General features: G+C 42.1%; 1 protein-coding gene across 1 annotated transcript; it reads right to left on the reverse strand.

The window, feature by feature from the left end:
• Positions 1–1,821: 1,821 nt before the first annotated feature.
• nelfb (negative elongation factor complex member B) lies at positions 1,822–13,392 on the reverse strand. Its single transcript, XM_034692561.1, has 13 exons — positions 13,116–13,392; positions 10,526–10,686; positions 10,338–10,437; positions 9,408–9,638; positions 9,138–9,323; positions 8,932–9,044; positions 8,745–8,847; positions 5,817–5,912; positions 5,569–5,711; positions 5,364–5,470; positions 5,076–5,217; positions 4,844–4,952; positions 1,822–2,199 (listed from the first exon to the last, which is right to left on the reverse strand). The coding sequence occupies exons 1-13, from the start codon at positions 13,230–13,232 to the stop codon at positions 2,041–2,043; spliced, it is 1,767 nt and encodes a 588-aa protein (XP_034548452.1). The 5' UTR covers positions 13,233–13,392; the 3' UTR covers positions 1,822–2,040.

The following is a 13,392-nucleotide window of genomic DNA, read 5'->3' on the forward strand; positions in this document are numbered from 1 at the left end:
GTCTTAGAATCAGACCTTCATTTAAGCAGCCACATTAAGACAGTTACAAAGTCAACCTACTATCACCTTAAGAATATATCAAGGATTAAAGGACTTATGTCTCAGCAGGATGCAGAAAAACTCATCCATGCATTTGTCTTTAGCAGACTAGACTACTGTAACGGGGTCTTTACAGGACTCCCTAAAAAGTCCATCAGACAACTGCTGCTGATACAGAATGTTGCTGCTCGAGTCCTAACAAGGACCAAAAAAGTAGACCACATCACTCCAGTTCTTAGATCCCTACACTGGCTTCCTGTCTGTCAGAGAATAGACTTTAAAATCCTGCTGATGGTTTATAAAGCACTGAATGGTTTAGGCCCAAAATACATTGCTGATCTGCTGCTACTGTATGAACCATCTGGACATCTGATGTCATCAGGTACTGGTCTGCTTTCAGTCCCTAGAGTCAGAACGAAACATGGTGAAGCAGCGTTTAGTCATTATGCACCACATATCTGGAATACACTCCCTGAAAGCTGTAGGTCTGCTCCAACTCTCACCTCTTTTTAATCAAAGATTAAGACTTTTTTATTTGCCACTGCCTTCCTATCTTAGCTCATTTGAACTTTTTTTCTTTTTTTCCGTTTTTATTAGACTCATCCAGCATCACAAAACAACAATGCAGACATCAGACTCAGAGGCAAACACCTAGTCCATCAAATGTCTCGCATTGTAGACTTCCGGCTCAACAGCTGCTTAAAGGAGAGGCCACTTGGCCACTGTTAGCTGCAGCACAAAGCTGTTCAATCCTCTATCTTCTGCTGGTAAAACAAGCCGTACACAGGCACCATGATTACGCTGTTATTTTCATTCATTCATGTTTTCATTTATTTATAGATACTGAACACTTTGGGGTTTCATACATGTAAAGCCTGTGAATGAGGGAAAGTTGGTGCAGTTTCATGAACTAAAGAGGAAACCTTGTTTATAATCTCCTTCCTGCTGCTCTGTGGGTTTCAAACAGAGAACTGCTTCTCTAACCTTCTTTGCAGTGCTGTTATTTTGAAAAGGCAATAAATAAATAGATAGTACAAAATTACAAATAAGTACATACAAAAATACAAAATAATATTAATAAAAATAAGATTGTAGGATTAACACAAAAATACAAAATAAACAAATGATAATAACAACAATAGATAAATAACTTTAAAATTTTGACTTGTTTTAAATGCAAATTTTAATCTTACCTTTTAAAATATTTCTAATTTTCCTTTTCTTTTCTGTTTAATTATATTTGTCATTTTAATTGTGCTCTTTAATGTTTGTCTGAATGTTTCCAATGCTTTTAATGTTTTAATGTAAAGCATTGAGTTGCCCTTGTTTATGAAATATGCTATACAAATGAAGCTGCCTCGCATTGCCTTGCCTATTGCATTTTAATGTAAAACAGCTCATCATTATGAACAAAATCTGACTATGTTAACCCCTTAAATATCATCATGATAATTTCTGGTGTGTGAGGTATGCAGATATATCTTAAAAACTGCACACATAGACCCTAATGTGAGGATAAAGCAGGTTAAAGTTCATTTAAACGCTCATTAGAGGATCAGCAGGTCTTACCAGCAGTGTTGAAGTCGTCGTCCGTGTGTGTGTGTGAGCGCAGTCCGGTTAAACACACACACTGACTGTTTCTGTTTCACACTTCTCATCGTGCGAGTGCCTCAAGAGTTAGTCAATGTGGTCTACAGAAACCAGACCTCTTGTTAAGAGTCACCCTGGTGACAGAGTCTGTACCTCAATGTGGCTTTCCTGAAACTCAATAAGAACACTGTCTTTTTCCAAATAAGAGTTTATTTACAGTTTGAGAAACTCGAATGTAACATCAGAAAGCAAAGTTATGAAATGAAAAGTGAAGAAAAGTATTCGTCTGCTGGCCTACACGGTCAGAGACAAACATCTAAAGATTCATCAAACAAACGTCCAGTCTTTCTGGAGAGATCCACGCGCTGGCTGTTTTCAACGCTCCGTCCTGTCGTTCTTTCTGCACGTGTCTCAGAGAGGCGTGGTCGGGGTGGAGGCGGTGGTGGGGACGGTCACTGGGTGCAGTCCCAGATCCAGGGATGGGGCTTCCTCCGGAGGTGGCGGGCTCTTCTTTTGGGCCTCCAGCTTCTCCGTCAGCTGAGTGTAGAGCTCCTTCACCGGCTCGCTGCTCTGTGGTCACCAGAGACACAATCACACGCAGTGTCAGTACACACAGTTACACACAGTTACACACACAGACTCAAGGCGTGTACACTTGGGAAATATCTGCTAAACTCTAACTAAGCTGGTGTGTCTGTCTTGTTTCTAGAAAAGAAAAAGTTTTATTAGATTTAATATAAGACACTTTAAACTGAAAAGTCCAGAAAAATGTCTTCTCTCTACAAACTTAAAATTATTTTTTGACACCACTGGCAGGTTTTCTGCAAATCAGGCCTCATTTTTCTGGACTTGTCTGTTTAACATGGCTTATATTAAATTAAATAAATAATACATGAAGTTAAATGAGACATTTTTTTCGAGAAACAAGACAAACACACTTGTTTTGTTTGGAGATTTTGCAGGGTTGTACTTCATCTCTAGGGCTGGTTTGAGATCTGCTCACAGACTCTGGTTCTTCATGGTCCTCACTCCCTGTCTTTGCTCTGAGCAGCATCTACACCCACCCTCTATTTGACTTGAAAACCCTGACATTCTTCCCCTGAACTGACGTCAAAGTCACTTCCTCATATTGCCCTGACAGCTGCGGCCGTGCGCGGCTTGTTTGACGGATATATGAGGTCACTCATTCTGTGAATTTGTCCGGATGCTCTGAGGCGTGAACCTCTTCAATGTGCACTCCAAGTTCTGCCAAGTTCATTTCTGGGTCTTTTTATCTTGTTTTTAAATGATCCAATCAAATCCACATTATTTATAAAGCACATTTAAAAAAACCCAAAACAATCAAGTTTAGCAAAGTGCTGCACAGTGCGGTAAACAAGTTAAAGGTGACATATCATGCAAAATTGACTTTTTAATGGTTCTCTACCTGAAATATGTGTCCCTGGCATGTCTACAAACCCCCCGAGAATGAAAAAAATCCATTCTGCCCCTGTTTTGATTTCTACACCTTTCTGTAAATGTGTGCTGAAACGAGCCGTTTCAGACTTCCGTGTTTTTGTTACGTAACAACAATATCCGGTCTGTCACGGAGTCAGAGCTCGGAGCTTGTTCAGCCCATAGACTGTATAAAATAATACTGAATCCCTCCCCCGTTTTTCATTACCTGCACAAATGTGTGCTAACAAGGAGCTTAGGAGGGAGGCCTGCTAGTTGTAGGCTGTCTTAATAAACACAAAGGTCGGTTTTACTCCCCACGTCTGCAGATTTGAAGATCTAGTGGATGATTTTTATTTATCATGGATAAGTGCTAGCGCTAGTTAGCATAGCCACATGTCGTAGCTGTAGCTGTGTACCAAGACACAAGTCTACATACTGACAAATAAAACAACAAGAAACACTGAATCTGTGACCAATCCTTCAGAAAAGGTCCCGCTGCCTTTCTGGCAGAGGTCGGTTTTACTCCCCACGTCTGCAGATTTGAAGATCTAGTGGATGATTTTTATTTGTCATGGATAAGTGCTAGCGATAATTAGCATAGCCACATAGCTACATGTTCATAGCTGTAGCTGTAGCTGTGTACCAAGACACACGTCTACATACTGACAAATAAAACAACAAGAAACACTAAATCTGTGACCAATCCTTCAGAAAAGGTCCTGCTGCCTTTCTGGCAGAGGTCGGTTTTACTCCCCACGCCTGCAGATTTGAAGATCTAGTGGATGATTTTTATTTGTCATGGATAAGTGCTAGCGCTCGTTAGCATAGCCACATAGCTACATGTTAGTAGCTGTGTACCAAGACACACGTCGACATACTGATAAATTAAACAACAAGAAACACTAAATCTATGACCAATCCTTCATATGGTCCTGCTACAGGCGCCTCTCCATCAGGATCAGATTCTGGATCAGATTCAGAGGGTTGAAGTAACGTGATCTCTGAGCAGTCGTGTATATTCAGCCAACATGTAAACATTAGATCAACGTGCTGGAGAGCCGAGGCACATCCACTTCCTGAGGGGGCGTGGTCAGAGAGAAAACAGAGTGTTCTGAGGAGGACTGAAGAAGAGGGTTTTTCAGGCATGCCAAAATCTGATTTCAAAGTGTTTTTTTGAGCATAAACTTTAAAGACATGTTTTGGGGACCTCTTAGACCAATATATATTGATGAAAAAAGCGTGATGTCACCTTTAAGATGACATTTTAATCTGAAGTTGTGCGAGTTGCTTTAAAATCTACTGACCCACGTCACAAACTTCAAAACAAGCTCTTTACTCAGAACAGTTTGACCTGCTGATCTGAAGGAGGCTGTTTGTGATCTTTATCCACTATATCTGCTCCATCCATGACTCTTTGAGCTTAAATTCAGCAGCGTATAACCTCCAACTTTCACCTAATAGAGCGGTCCTGTCGTAATGAGAGTCTCATAAAGCTTCTCTGTGGTTTCAGCTGCTTTTTTAAAGTGAAGATTTATGAAAGCTCAGTATTTCAGAGGCAAGAGGCTCGTCTCACTTTGATGACAGTGAAGGATCATACCATATGTTATTAAGTGAAAGCCTGCAGAGCCCTGACGTCGTATTTAGGAAACAGTATCGGTAAAGTCGAGTAAACATGAGACTATTCTGATCCCGTGTGAATCCTCTCACAGACATCAACACGAGCGGATTCAACTAGTCACTACGAGTGCAGCTTGGTTAAAATCACAGCTGAGCTCACCTGCTTAGGAGGTTCGAGAGTTTTCAGCAGAGTCTCCAGGCAGGACGGCAGAACTTTGTGGTGTAGATGCAGCAGCATGCGGAGAGCGTGTCGGTGGACGTTCTCTTTACTGGAAGACATTCAGACAACGTGTGAGGACACGGGATGCAGACTTTAATGTTCACTTCTGTAAAACGATGATGGGAGACCACTTAAAGCAGACTGCACTGAGGACCGGCTGCTCTGAGCTCACCTGGAGTAAGAAGTCAGAAGGAAGCTATCGAAGACCACTGAACAGAACTCTTCTGATCCGAACTCGTCCGAGAGCAGCGTGAGGTGTCCGGTCAGCAGGTGCAGGAAGATGTCTCCAAAGGCCATGTCATTGTAGGTCTCCACTGTGAGGCAGCAGCACACACACACAACTCCTCTGGGTTATCTTTCACATGCATGTGGATTCATTTGTCTTACTATCTCATTGCCCCGATATGAAACACCAACACTACGGTGGCCCTGAGAGCTCATTCACGTGATGCTGACTCACCGAGAGCAGGCAGTAACCTCTGCAAGGCGTTCTTGTTCCTCAGTTTGGCGATATGGAGGACGTAGTAGAGACCCATCTCACAGGCCACTCTGTTCTCCTGCAGGTACCTGAGGAGAGGAACACGTTTACTCCTCTCTGTGATGACACTCTGAGACAGTCATGTGACCTCCCGTCAGCCTCCCTCCACCTGCAGGCTGTTATTTACCTGTTGAAGGCGTCCGGCAGGGTGGTGGGGTACGACTGAGAGCTCTTCTCCTCACTGGGAAGCTTCTGCTCCACCGTGAAGATGTGATCATCCACCACCACTGACATCATGGCGGGCAGGAAGCGGGTCACAACCTCCAGATCCTGAGAGCACACACACACATTTGTTTTATTCAGAGGATACATCTTCACTTCTGACCTTTAATAACCCCGATGAACTGACGGACTGAGACATCAGAGGGGACTTACCAAACGAGGCTCTTTAAAGACCTGGCTGTCAATCATGTCCCACGCCCCCTGACCCAGCGAGAGCATCCTCAGCTGCAGCATCAGGTCCGAACTGTCCTGCTCACAAACACAACAAACACGTTACTTCCTGTGGGTGGAGTTTGAGTGGAAGTGAGGGAGAACTTCTCCTTTTAGATGTTCAAACTTCTGTTGGCGACCCCCCTGTGGACAAAGTCTAAGTCAGGGGTGTCAAACATGCGGCCCGCGGGCCAAAACCGGCCCGCCAATGGTTCAAATCTGGCCCACGGAACCACTTTGCAAAGTGAAGAAATTACAGAGAACACATTAACTGGAATTTTTCAATGAAAGTAACTACTATTTCAGATTTGTCCTCTGGGGGGGGTCACATAAAATCATAATAATAATAATAATAATACATTTTATTTAGAAGCGCCTTTCAAAACACTCAAGGTCGCTTTACAGACAGAATAAAACACAATAAATAAGACAACACGATAAACTAAATAAAAACAAAAACAACAACAAAGTAACACCAAGTTAAAATGAAGCAGTGGAAATTAAGCAGTGAATGCAGTTTGAAACAGATGGGTTTTCAGTTCTGATTTGAAGGGGGGTAGTGAGTCGGAGTTTCGGATGTCTGGTGGGTGTGAGTTCCAGAGTTGGGGAGCAGAGCGACTGAAAGCTCTGCTCCCCATGGTGCTGAGACGGGCAGGGGGCACAGAGAGGTGGAGGGAGGAGGAGGACCTGAGGGAGCGAGAGGGGGTGACAATGTGGAGGAGATCAGACAGGTACGGGGGGGGAGAGGTTGTGGATGGCCTTGAATGTGTAAAGGAGGATTTTGAAATTGATTCTGAGTTTGACCGGGAGCCAGTGGAGCTGCTGGAGGACAGGGGTGATGTGGTGAAAGGAGGGGGTTCTGGTGATGATGCGGGCTGCAGAGTTTTGGACCAGTTTAAGTTTATGGAAGGATTGTGAGGGGCACCGAAGAGGAGTGAATTACAATAATCGATACGGGAAGTGACGAGACTGTGGACCAGGATGGCAGTGGTGTGAGGGGTGAGAGAGGGGCGGAGACGGTTGATGTTGCGGAGATGGAAATATGCAGACCGGGTTATGCTATTGATGTGAGAGTTGAAAGAAAGTGAGCTGTCGAGGATGAGCTGTCGAGGATGAGCTGTCGAGGATGACACCCAGACTCTTTACCTGGAGTAAACCAAAACCTGAACAATGCTTTTTTTCTTAAAGTGAGAAGATAGATTACTTGCTGTTTGCAAAATTCAATTGAGATCAGGCAGCAACCTCTGGTCTTTAAAATATGAGTCCAATGTGGAAGTGCTAAAAACTGCAGTTCATTGGGGATCCGCTTGAGGCTGGCTCAAGACGATCTTTACAGTAGAAATAAACATGTTTACAGCCTGGTACAAAAGACGAGTGTAGTCTGGATAGCTCATTTCTCTATCGGCACACACTGTAGGGGTGAGTTTTTTGCTAATGCAGCAATTTGGAAGATATTGAGATTATGAGTCTTCCAATGAGAGGCACAGCTGACTTGACTGACAGGCGGGAACACAGTAGTTGTTGGCTAGTCAGCCAGCCTCTTTACATCACAATAGCTTGACAGCAGTCGAGCAGCATATTGTATACAGTCAATGGTGCTGACTGAGTGAACCAGAAGCTGAAAAGCGTTTTTTTTTTTTCAGGACTTTTTTTTCTCAAAGTGATAAAATAAATGACTTGCTGTTTGCATAATCTGATTGAGATTCATAAAGATTTTTTTGGGCACTATAAGATGATCCACTAACTACTAACACTAGCACTACACCGCTGCATACAACACTGTCCAGCAAGCAAACTGTTCATGCTGGAACTGAGGAGTCCAAACTAGTCAACTTTACCTTCTTCCTTATTATAATCTATCTGTTCTTTTGCAGTAAACATTAAATTTGGTGTCAGGTGAATGGATAACTTGTGTGTTTGGTGTGTTCGCAGCAGGTCTCAGTGCTTAAAGAGCAAAAGCCCACTGTGAGACTCATCAAAGACTCACAAAAAACACCATACAAACATATTATGTTATGATTTTGCTGGTCCGGCCCACTTCAGATCAATTTGGGCTGTGTGTGGCCCCTGAACTGAAATGAGTTTGACACCCCCGGTCTAAGTCTTTGTTCTTCACATGTTTGAGCAGCTGTTTCAGGAGTCTGTGAGAGACCTCTACTGTCTCTGTTGTTTTCAGAATACACAGCCGAAAAACTGATCGTCTGTGCCAGGTTCCTCCACAGTGATCTCCCATCTTTAGCACATTAGAGACAAGATACTGTTGGCTCTTAGAACACTTCATTAACATTACTTGGTCAGTCTTTAGTTTGTTCCCTTTTCATTGATTTTGTACTGAATTTTGGAGAAGTGAAGTCAAAAGACAATATTTGACAGTTTTCAAACATGATCATGTAAGACTGTTTGAAGATGGATCACAAGAAAAGCAGCTTAGGCCCTGACATGTTGATAGAGAATGGCACCTGCCGCTGCTTTAGGAGAGACATGTGGATAGAGAATGTGCAGCGGCATGGCGCGGCATGCCACTAGCTACGGAGTGGCATGGCAGAGTCCACTTTTCGGTGCTGCTGTTTGCCTTTGTTCTCCCTTTTCAAATAATCACACATATAGGTTAAGTTTATTGTTTGTTGTGCTTCATTTTCCTGCTGACCGGTCAGATAAATTGTGGGTTCTGGATCAGCTTTCTTATTCCTTCTAGATGCCTGATTTTCTCGGCTGTAAACCTCACTGGTGGTCAAACTCTTACACTTCAGAGAGAACATGCCTGCTCCACCTGTCGTCAACTTTCTTGCCCGTCACTGCCACCAGGTGTCAGTATGAAGAATGCACAGCAGCATCAGTGTGATCGTGTCTCATGGTGCACTGCATGCTCACCCTGGGCAAACTGTCCTGACTCAGCAGCTCCTGCAGGTTCCTCATGATGCTCAGCACCAGTGTGTTACAGGCGAACGGGTCACACAGGATCATGGAGAGGTCTCTAGAATGTCACAAAGATTGATTTAATACATTCAGCAGAGATCAACATCTCTCTTTTCTTTTAATGAAGCCATGTTTTTCTCACCCCAGCACCTGCTCCTGTCCTTTCTTCACTCCGTCCAGGAAACCCTGCAGCTCTCGGGCTCGTTTCCCGTCCACAAACTTCTCTCGGATGCAGGCGTCTAAACACCAGGTGAACTGTGGATACACACGGCAGAGACATTAAACACAAAGTCAAAGACAGGTGACACAGCGTCTGCTCTGATCCACCACCGCTGCTAGTGTTCTCACCTTGTGACAGGGGTCCACGGAGCAGATCTCACTGATGTCCAGGTCGTGCAGAGACATCAGCAGCTCGGCTCTCAGCGTGCAGTAGTGCACGTTTCTCGTTCTCAGGAAGAGTGTCCGTAAGAACTGCAGCACCATGTCGTACAGCTTCACGTTCTTCCCAATCATCTGTGTCAACTTCAGAACCACCTACAGAGAGAGAAAGCTTAGAGTCAGACCTCAAACCCTCAGCTTCATGTTTACTACACGTCTCATTTACTGACGCTGACCCACCTCGCCTTGACGTCGTGTTTTGGGAGAAGGGCTGAAGAAGTTGTGCAGGATGGAGAGGTCGCTGCTGAACAGAGCCGCCTCCTTCTCCACGATGTACTGCTTCAGAAGAGGAGAGACCTCGTCCCCAAAGAGAGCCTGGTTGTCCTGCCAGATCTGCCTCTTCACCTCCACAGCACACACCTTGTACAGCTCTTTATCCGCCATCACCATCTTCAGTTTCTTCTCCGGCACCTGCAGGAGGGAGCGAGTGATAAACATCATCTGCTCTGAATCACACAACACCTAAGACTCCCAGAGAGTTATCCTTAAAGCTCTCATCCAGGACAGATTAGCAGATCTTCTCCTCACTTCATGATAAGATGGGTTTCCCAGCTCAAACGTTTAACTTTGAACTTTAATTACGTACCCATTAACTCACCTCAACAGAATTAATTTGAGCTTTAGTTCAAGGTCAGCGCTCAAACATGACGATCAATTGTAACTTTGATTTAGAAAACTACAGCATGGAGCCGTCACAGCCACCTGGCTCTGATCTCTTTCAATCTCAGGTTATAATCTCAGCAAGGTGTCATGCAGCAGTGCTGATAAAAGCGAGATGTCCTGAATGAGTGTATCCTGTCCTAGATCATCCAGCGTCCACACAAACAGAGAGTCTTATTTATCCCAGCGGCCATGAGAGAGACTGGCGGCCTGCAGTGAACAGTGTGGAGCACTGAGAGTTTGTTAAATACTTTGTGAATGGACCCCTGAAACCAGAGCAGCACAGTCCGGCCCTGACTCATGATCATCAGGCAAAATCAGCTGATGCATTCAGATGCTCCACTGATGCACGCTTGGGGTGGTCCACTTTAAATGATTGTTGCTGTTTAAACTGCAGACTCTGCTGTGATGTGTTTCTAAAAGGAAAGAAACAGCCTCTCCTACACTTACCTTGGGTAGATGTTTGAGCACCTGCATCACCACGGGCTGAATGGATGGCATTTTGACGAGAGGGAAACTTTTCTCCAGCAGCTCTTCAAGTTTGTTGTATCTGAAGGAGGAAGAAGAAACTGAAGCATCCATGCTGGGGATGACAGACCACATTTCTGAGAGTCGAAACAGTAAAAATGATGACAAACCTGTCCTCCTCTTTCCCCTCGGCGATGGTGGCCACTCTCTCCATCAGCTTGTCTCGCAGCTCGTCGAACACGGACTGATGGAACTCGAGGCGAGGCGTCCCGTGGAGGTCGAGGAAGGGGAGAGCAGACTGCAGGGTCGGCAGCAGGATGCCATTTTCCATCTGCAGAGAGTGAAGCATCAGAGAGTCAGAGAGCAGCTTTTCTTCACACTATATGAAAAAGGTGCAAGGTGTTTCTTCTTTCCAACACACAGCGAGCTCTACTGAATCACTTATTATTAAATGTCTCATATTTAAATCGCTCTGTGTGTTTTTCATACTGTGTGTGTTCATAAAAACCTGGTGCAATTTTCTCCCTGCAGTAACATACCTTACTATCCATTCATAAGATAGAAGAAGAGAAGTGTACACAGTGGATATATCTCTTATATTTACTATATTTGATTTTATATTCATCTTATCATTATTACTATTATTATGTATTATTATCATTATTATTACTATCATTATTTTGTATCATTATTCATTATTGTTATAATAATTATTATTATTATTATTTTTTTACTACGTTTATTATTAATATTATTTTTATTTTTATTATTATTATTATTATTATTATTATTATTATTATTATTATTATGGGCTGCATGGTGGTATAGTGGGTAGCTGTTGCCTCACAGCTAGAAGGTTCCTGGTTCTAATCCCCGGCTGGGCAGGTTCCTCTCTGTGTGGAGTTTGCATGTGCATGCGTGGGTTCTCTCCAGGTACTCCAGCTTCCTCCCACAATCCAAAAACATGCTCAGGTTGATTGATCACTCTAAATTGCCCGTAGGTGTGAGTGTGTGCGTGACTGGTTGTCTGTCTCTCTGTGTTAGCCCTGTGATAGGTTGGAGACCTGTCCAGGGTGTACCCTGCCTTCCGCCCGAAGCCAGCTGGGATAGGCTCCAGCCCCCCCTTGACCCCTAACGGGATGAGCGGTCAAGATAATGGATGGATGGATTATTATTAATATTATTTATTTTATTAACTATGTAAGCACATTGTTGTATTCTCCTGTCCTGTGTTGTAAGCTGCTGGAACAAACAAATTTCCCCAAATGAGGATCAATAAAGTCTATCTATCTATCTATCTATCTATCTATCTATCTATCTATCTATCTATCTATCTATCTATATTCTATTGTTGTTGGCTTAGTGTTTTTTAAACCTGTTTTATTCCTTCTCATTTTTCGTGGGCTAACTTTTTAACTTACTTCTTATTCTGTCTTTTTGCGTCTCTTATGTTGCTTAATTCATAACATTCTGTTTTCATTTCTTAAATTTCCTAAAAGTATTCCACAAATTCAATATATTTTATATTTATAAAAACATTTTTTAACTCTGAATTTAAAGTGCTTTATAAATAAAGTTAATTTTTAAGTATATCATGTATTATTTCATTATTATTAATATTATTATTATTTTGTATATATTTTTTATAATTATTGTTATTATTATTATTGTTTATTTATTTTTGTTTAACTATGTAAGCACATTGTTGTATTCTCTTGTCCTGTGTTGTAAGCTGCTGGAAGAAACAAAGTTCCCCAAATGGGGATCTATCTATCTATCTATCTATCTATCTATCTATCTATCTATCTATCTATCTATCTATCTATCTTCTATATTCTATTGTTGTTGGTTTTAGTGTTTTTTTAAATCTGTTTTATTCTTTCTCATCTTCCGTGGTCTAACTTTTTTACTTACTTCTCATTCTCTGTCTTTTTGTGTCTCTTATGTTGCTTAATTCCTGATGTTCTGTTTTAATTCTTAAATTTTCTAAAAGTATTCCACAAATTTAATATATTTTTTCATTTAGAAAGACATTTTTAACTCTGATTTTAAAAGTGCTTAATAAATAAAGTTGATTTTTAAGTTTTTCATGCATTATTTTATTATTATTAATATTATTAATATTATTATTATTATTATTATTATTATTGTTGCTTTATTTGTGCAGCTCTGAATGTGCAAGGTCAAGTACTGTTTGAACTTTTAGATTGTACTAATAATAACAAAGAATTCTGTAGCACAAAATGAATTAATACATACATTTCAACGAAAACTTCCTGTTTTCTTCAACAAACAAACTTTAACCCGAACTAAATCATTTAGTCACAAACATGCAGACTGATCACTGTCAGTGCTCATACCTCTGAAAACATATCTCAAAGATATTGTGACATCCAGATAAGAAAAGTGTAAATGTGGTGAATACTGCACTTTATTGCCTCAGTGTTATTTACCCTACTGTAATGAGTAGGCAGCGTCTTCTATGCAAATATGGGGCCTAAATAAAAATAATCAACCTGTATTAGACTGTGATGTAGGTTTAAAGTCAATGTTTAACCCTTAATAATCCATACTTGCTGTATAAATAAGGAGGAGGATGTTGGATCCAGCAGATAAACAGAGTACCATTGTTTCTGCAGGCTTATTTCAGTAACCTTCCTCGTTTGGAGGGAACATTTCGGTGCATTAAGAAGTTACTCAGAGCTCCATATTGTTGCACAAATGATCAGCTGGTATCCAGATACCAAACAAACATCTCACCTGGAACTGGTCGATGGCTTTGAGAGGCTCTGTGCAGTTCGTGAGAGTTTCCTTCAGATCCTCTCCGTTAGAGATCCCGAGCTCCGGAAGCCCCGCGAACATTTTCTTTTTGATCATCAACTCAAAGATTCAGGAGAGAAGAAACAACCCGCGGAGTAAAACAGAGTCTAGAGAGATGCTCGATCACTACACAACACACAAACACATTTTACTTTTCCCTGTCAACTAGCAGATATCCGTTGGTCCGACTTCGTAAACAGTCCGCGGGGTACACCAG

Source organism: Notolabrus celidotus, chromosome 9, assembly GCF_009762535.1.
Source record: "Notolabrus celidotus isolate fNotCel1 chromosome 9, fNotCel1.pri, whole genome shotgun sequence".
Classification (NCBI taxonomy): domain Eukaryota; kingdom Metazoa; phylum Chordata; class Actinopteri; order Labriformes; family Labridae; genus Notolabrus; species Notolabrus celidotus.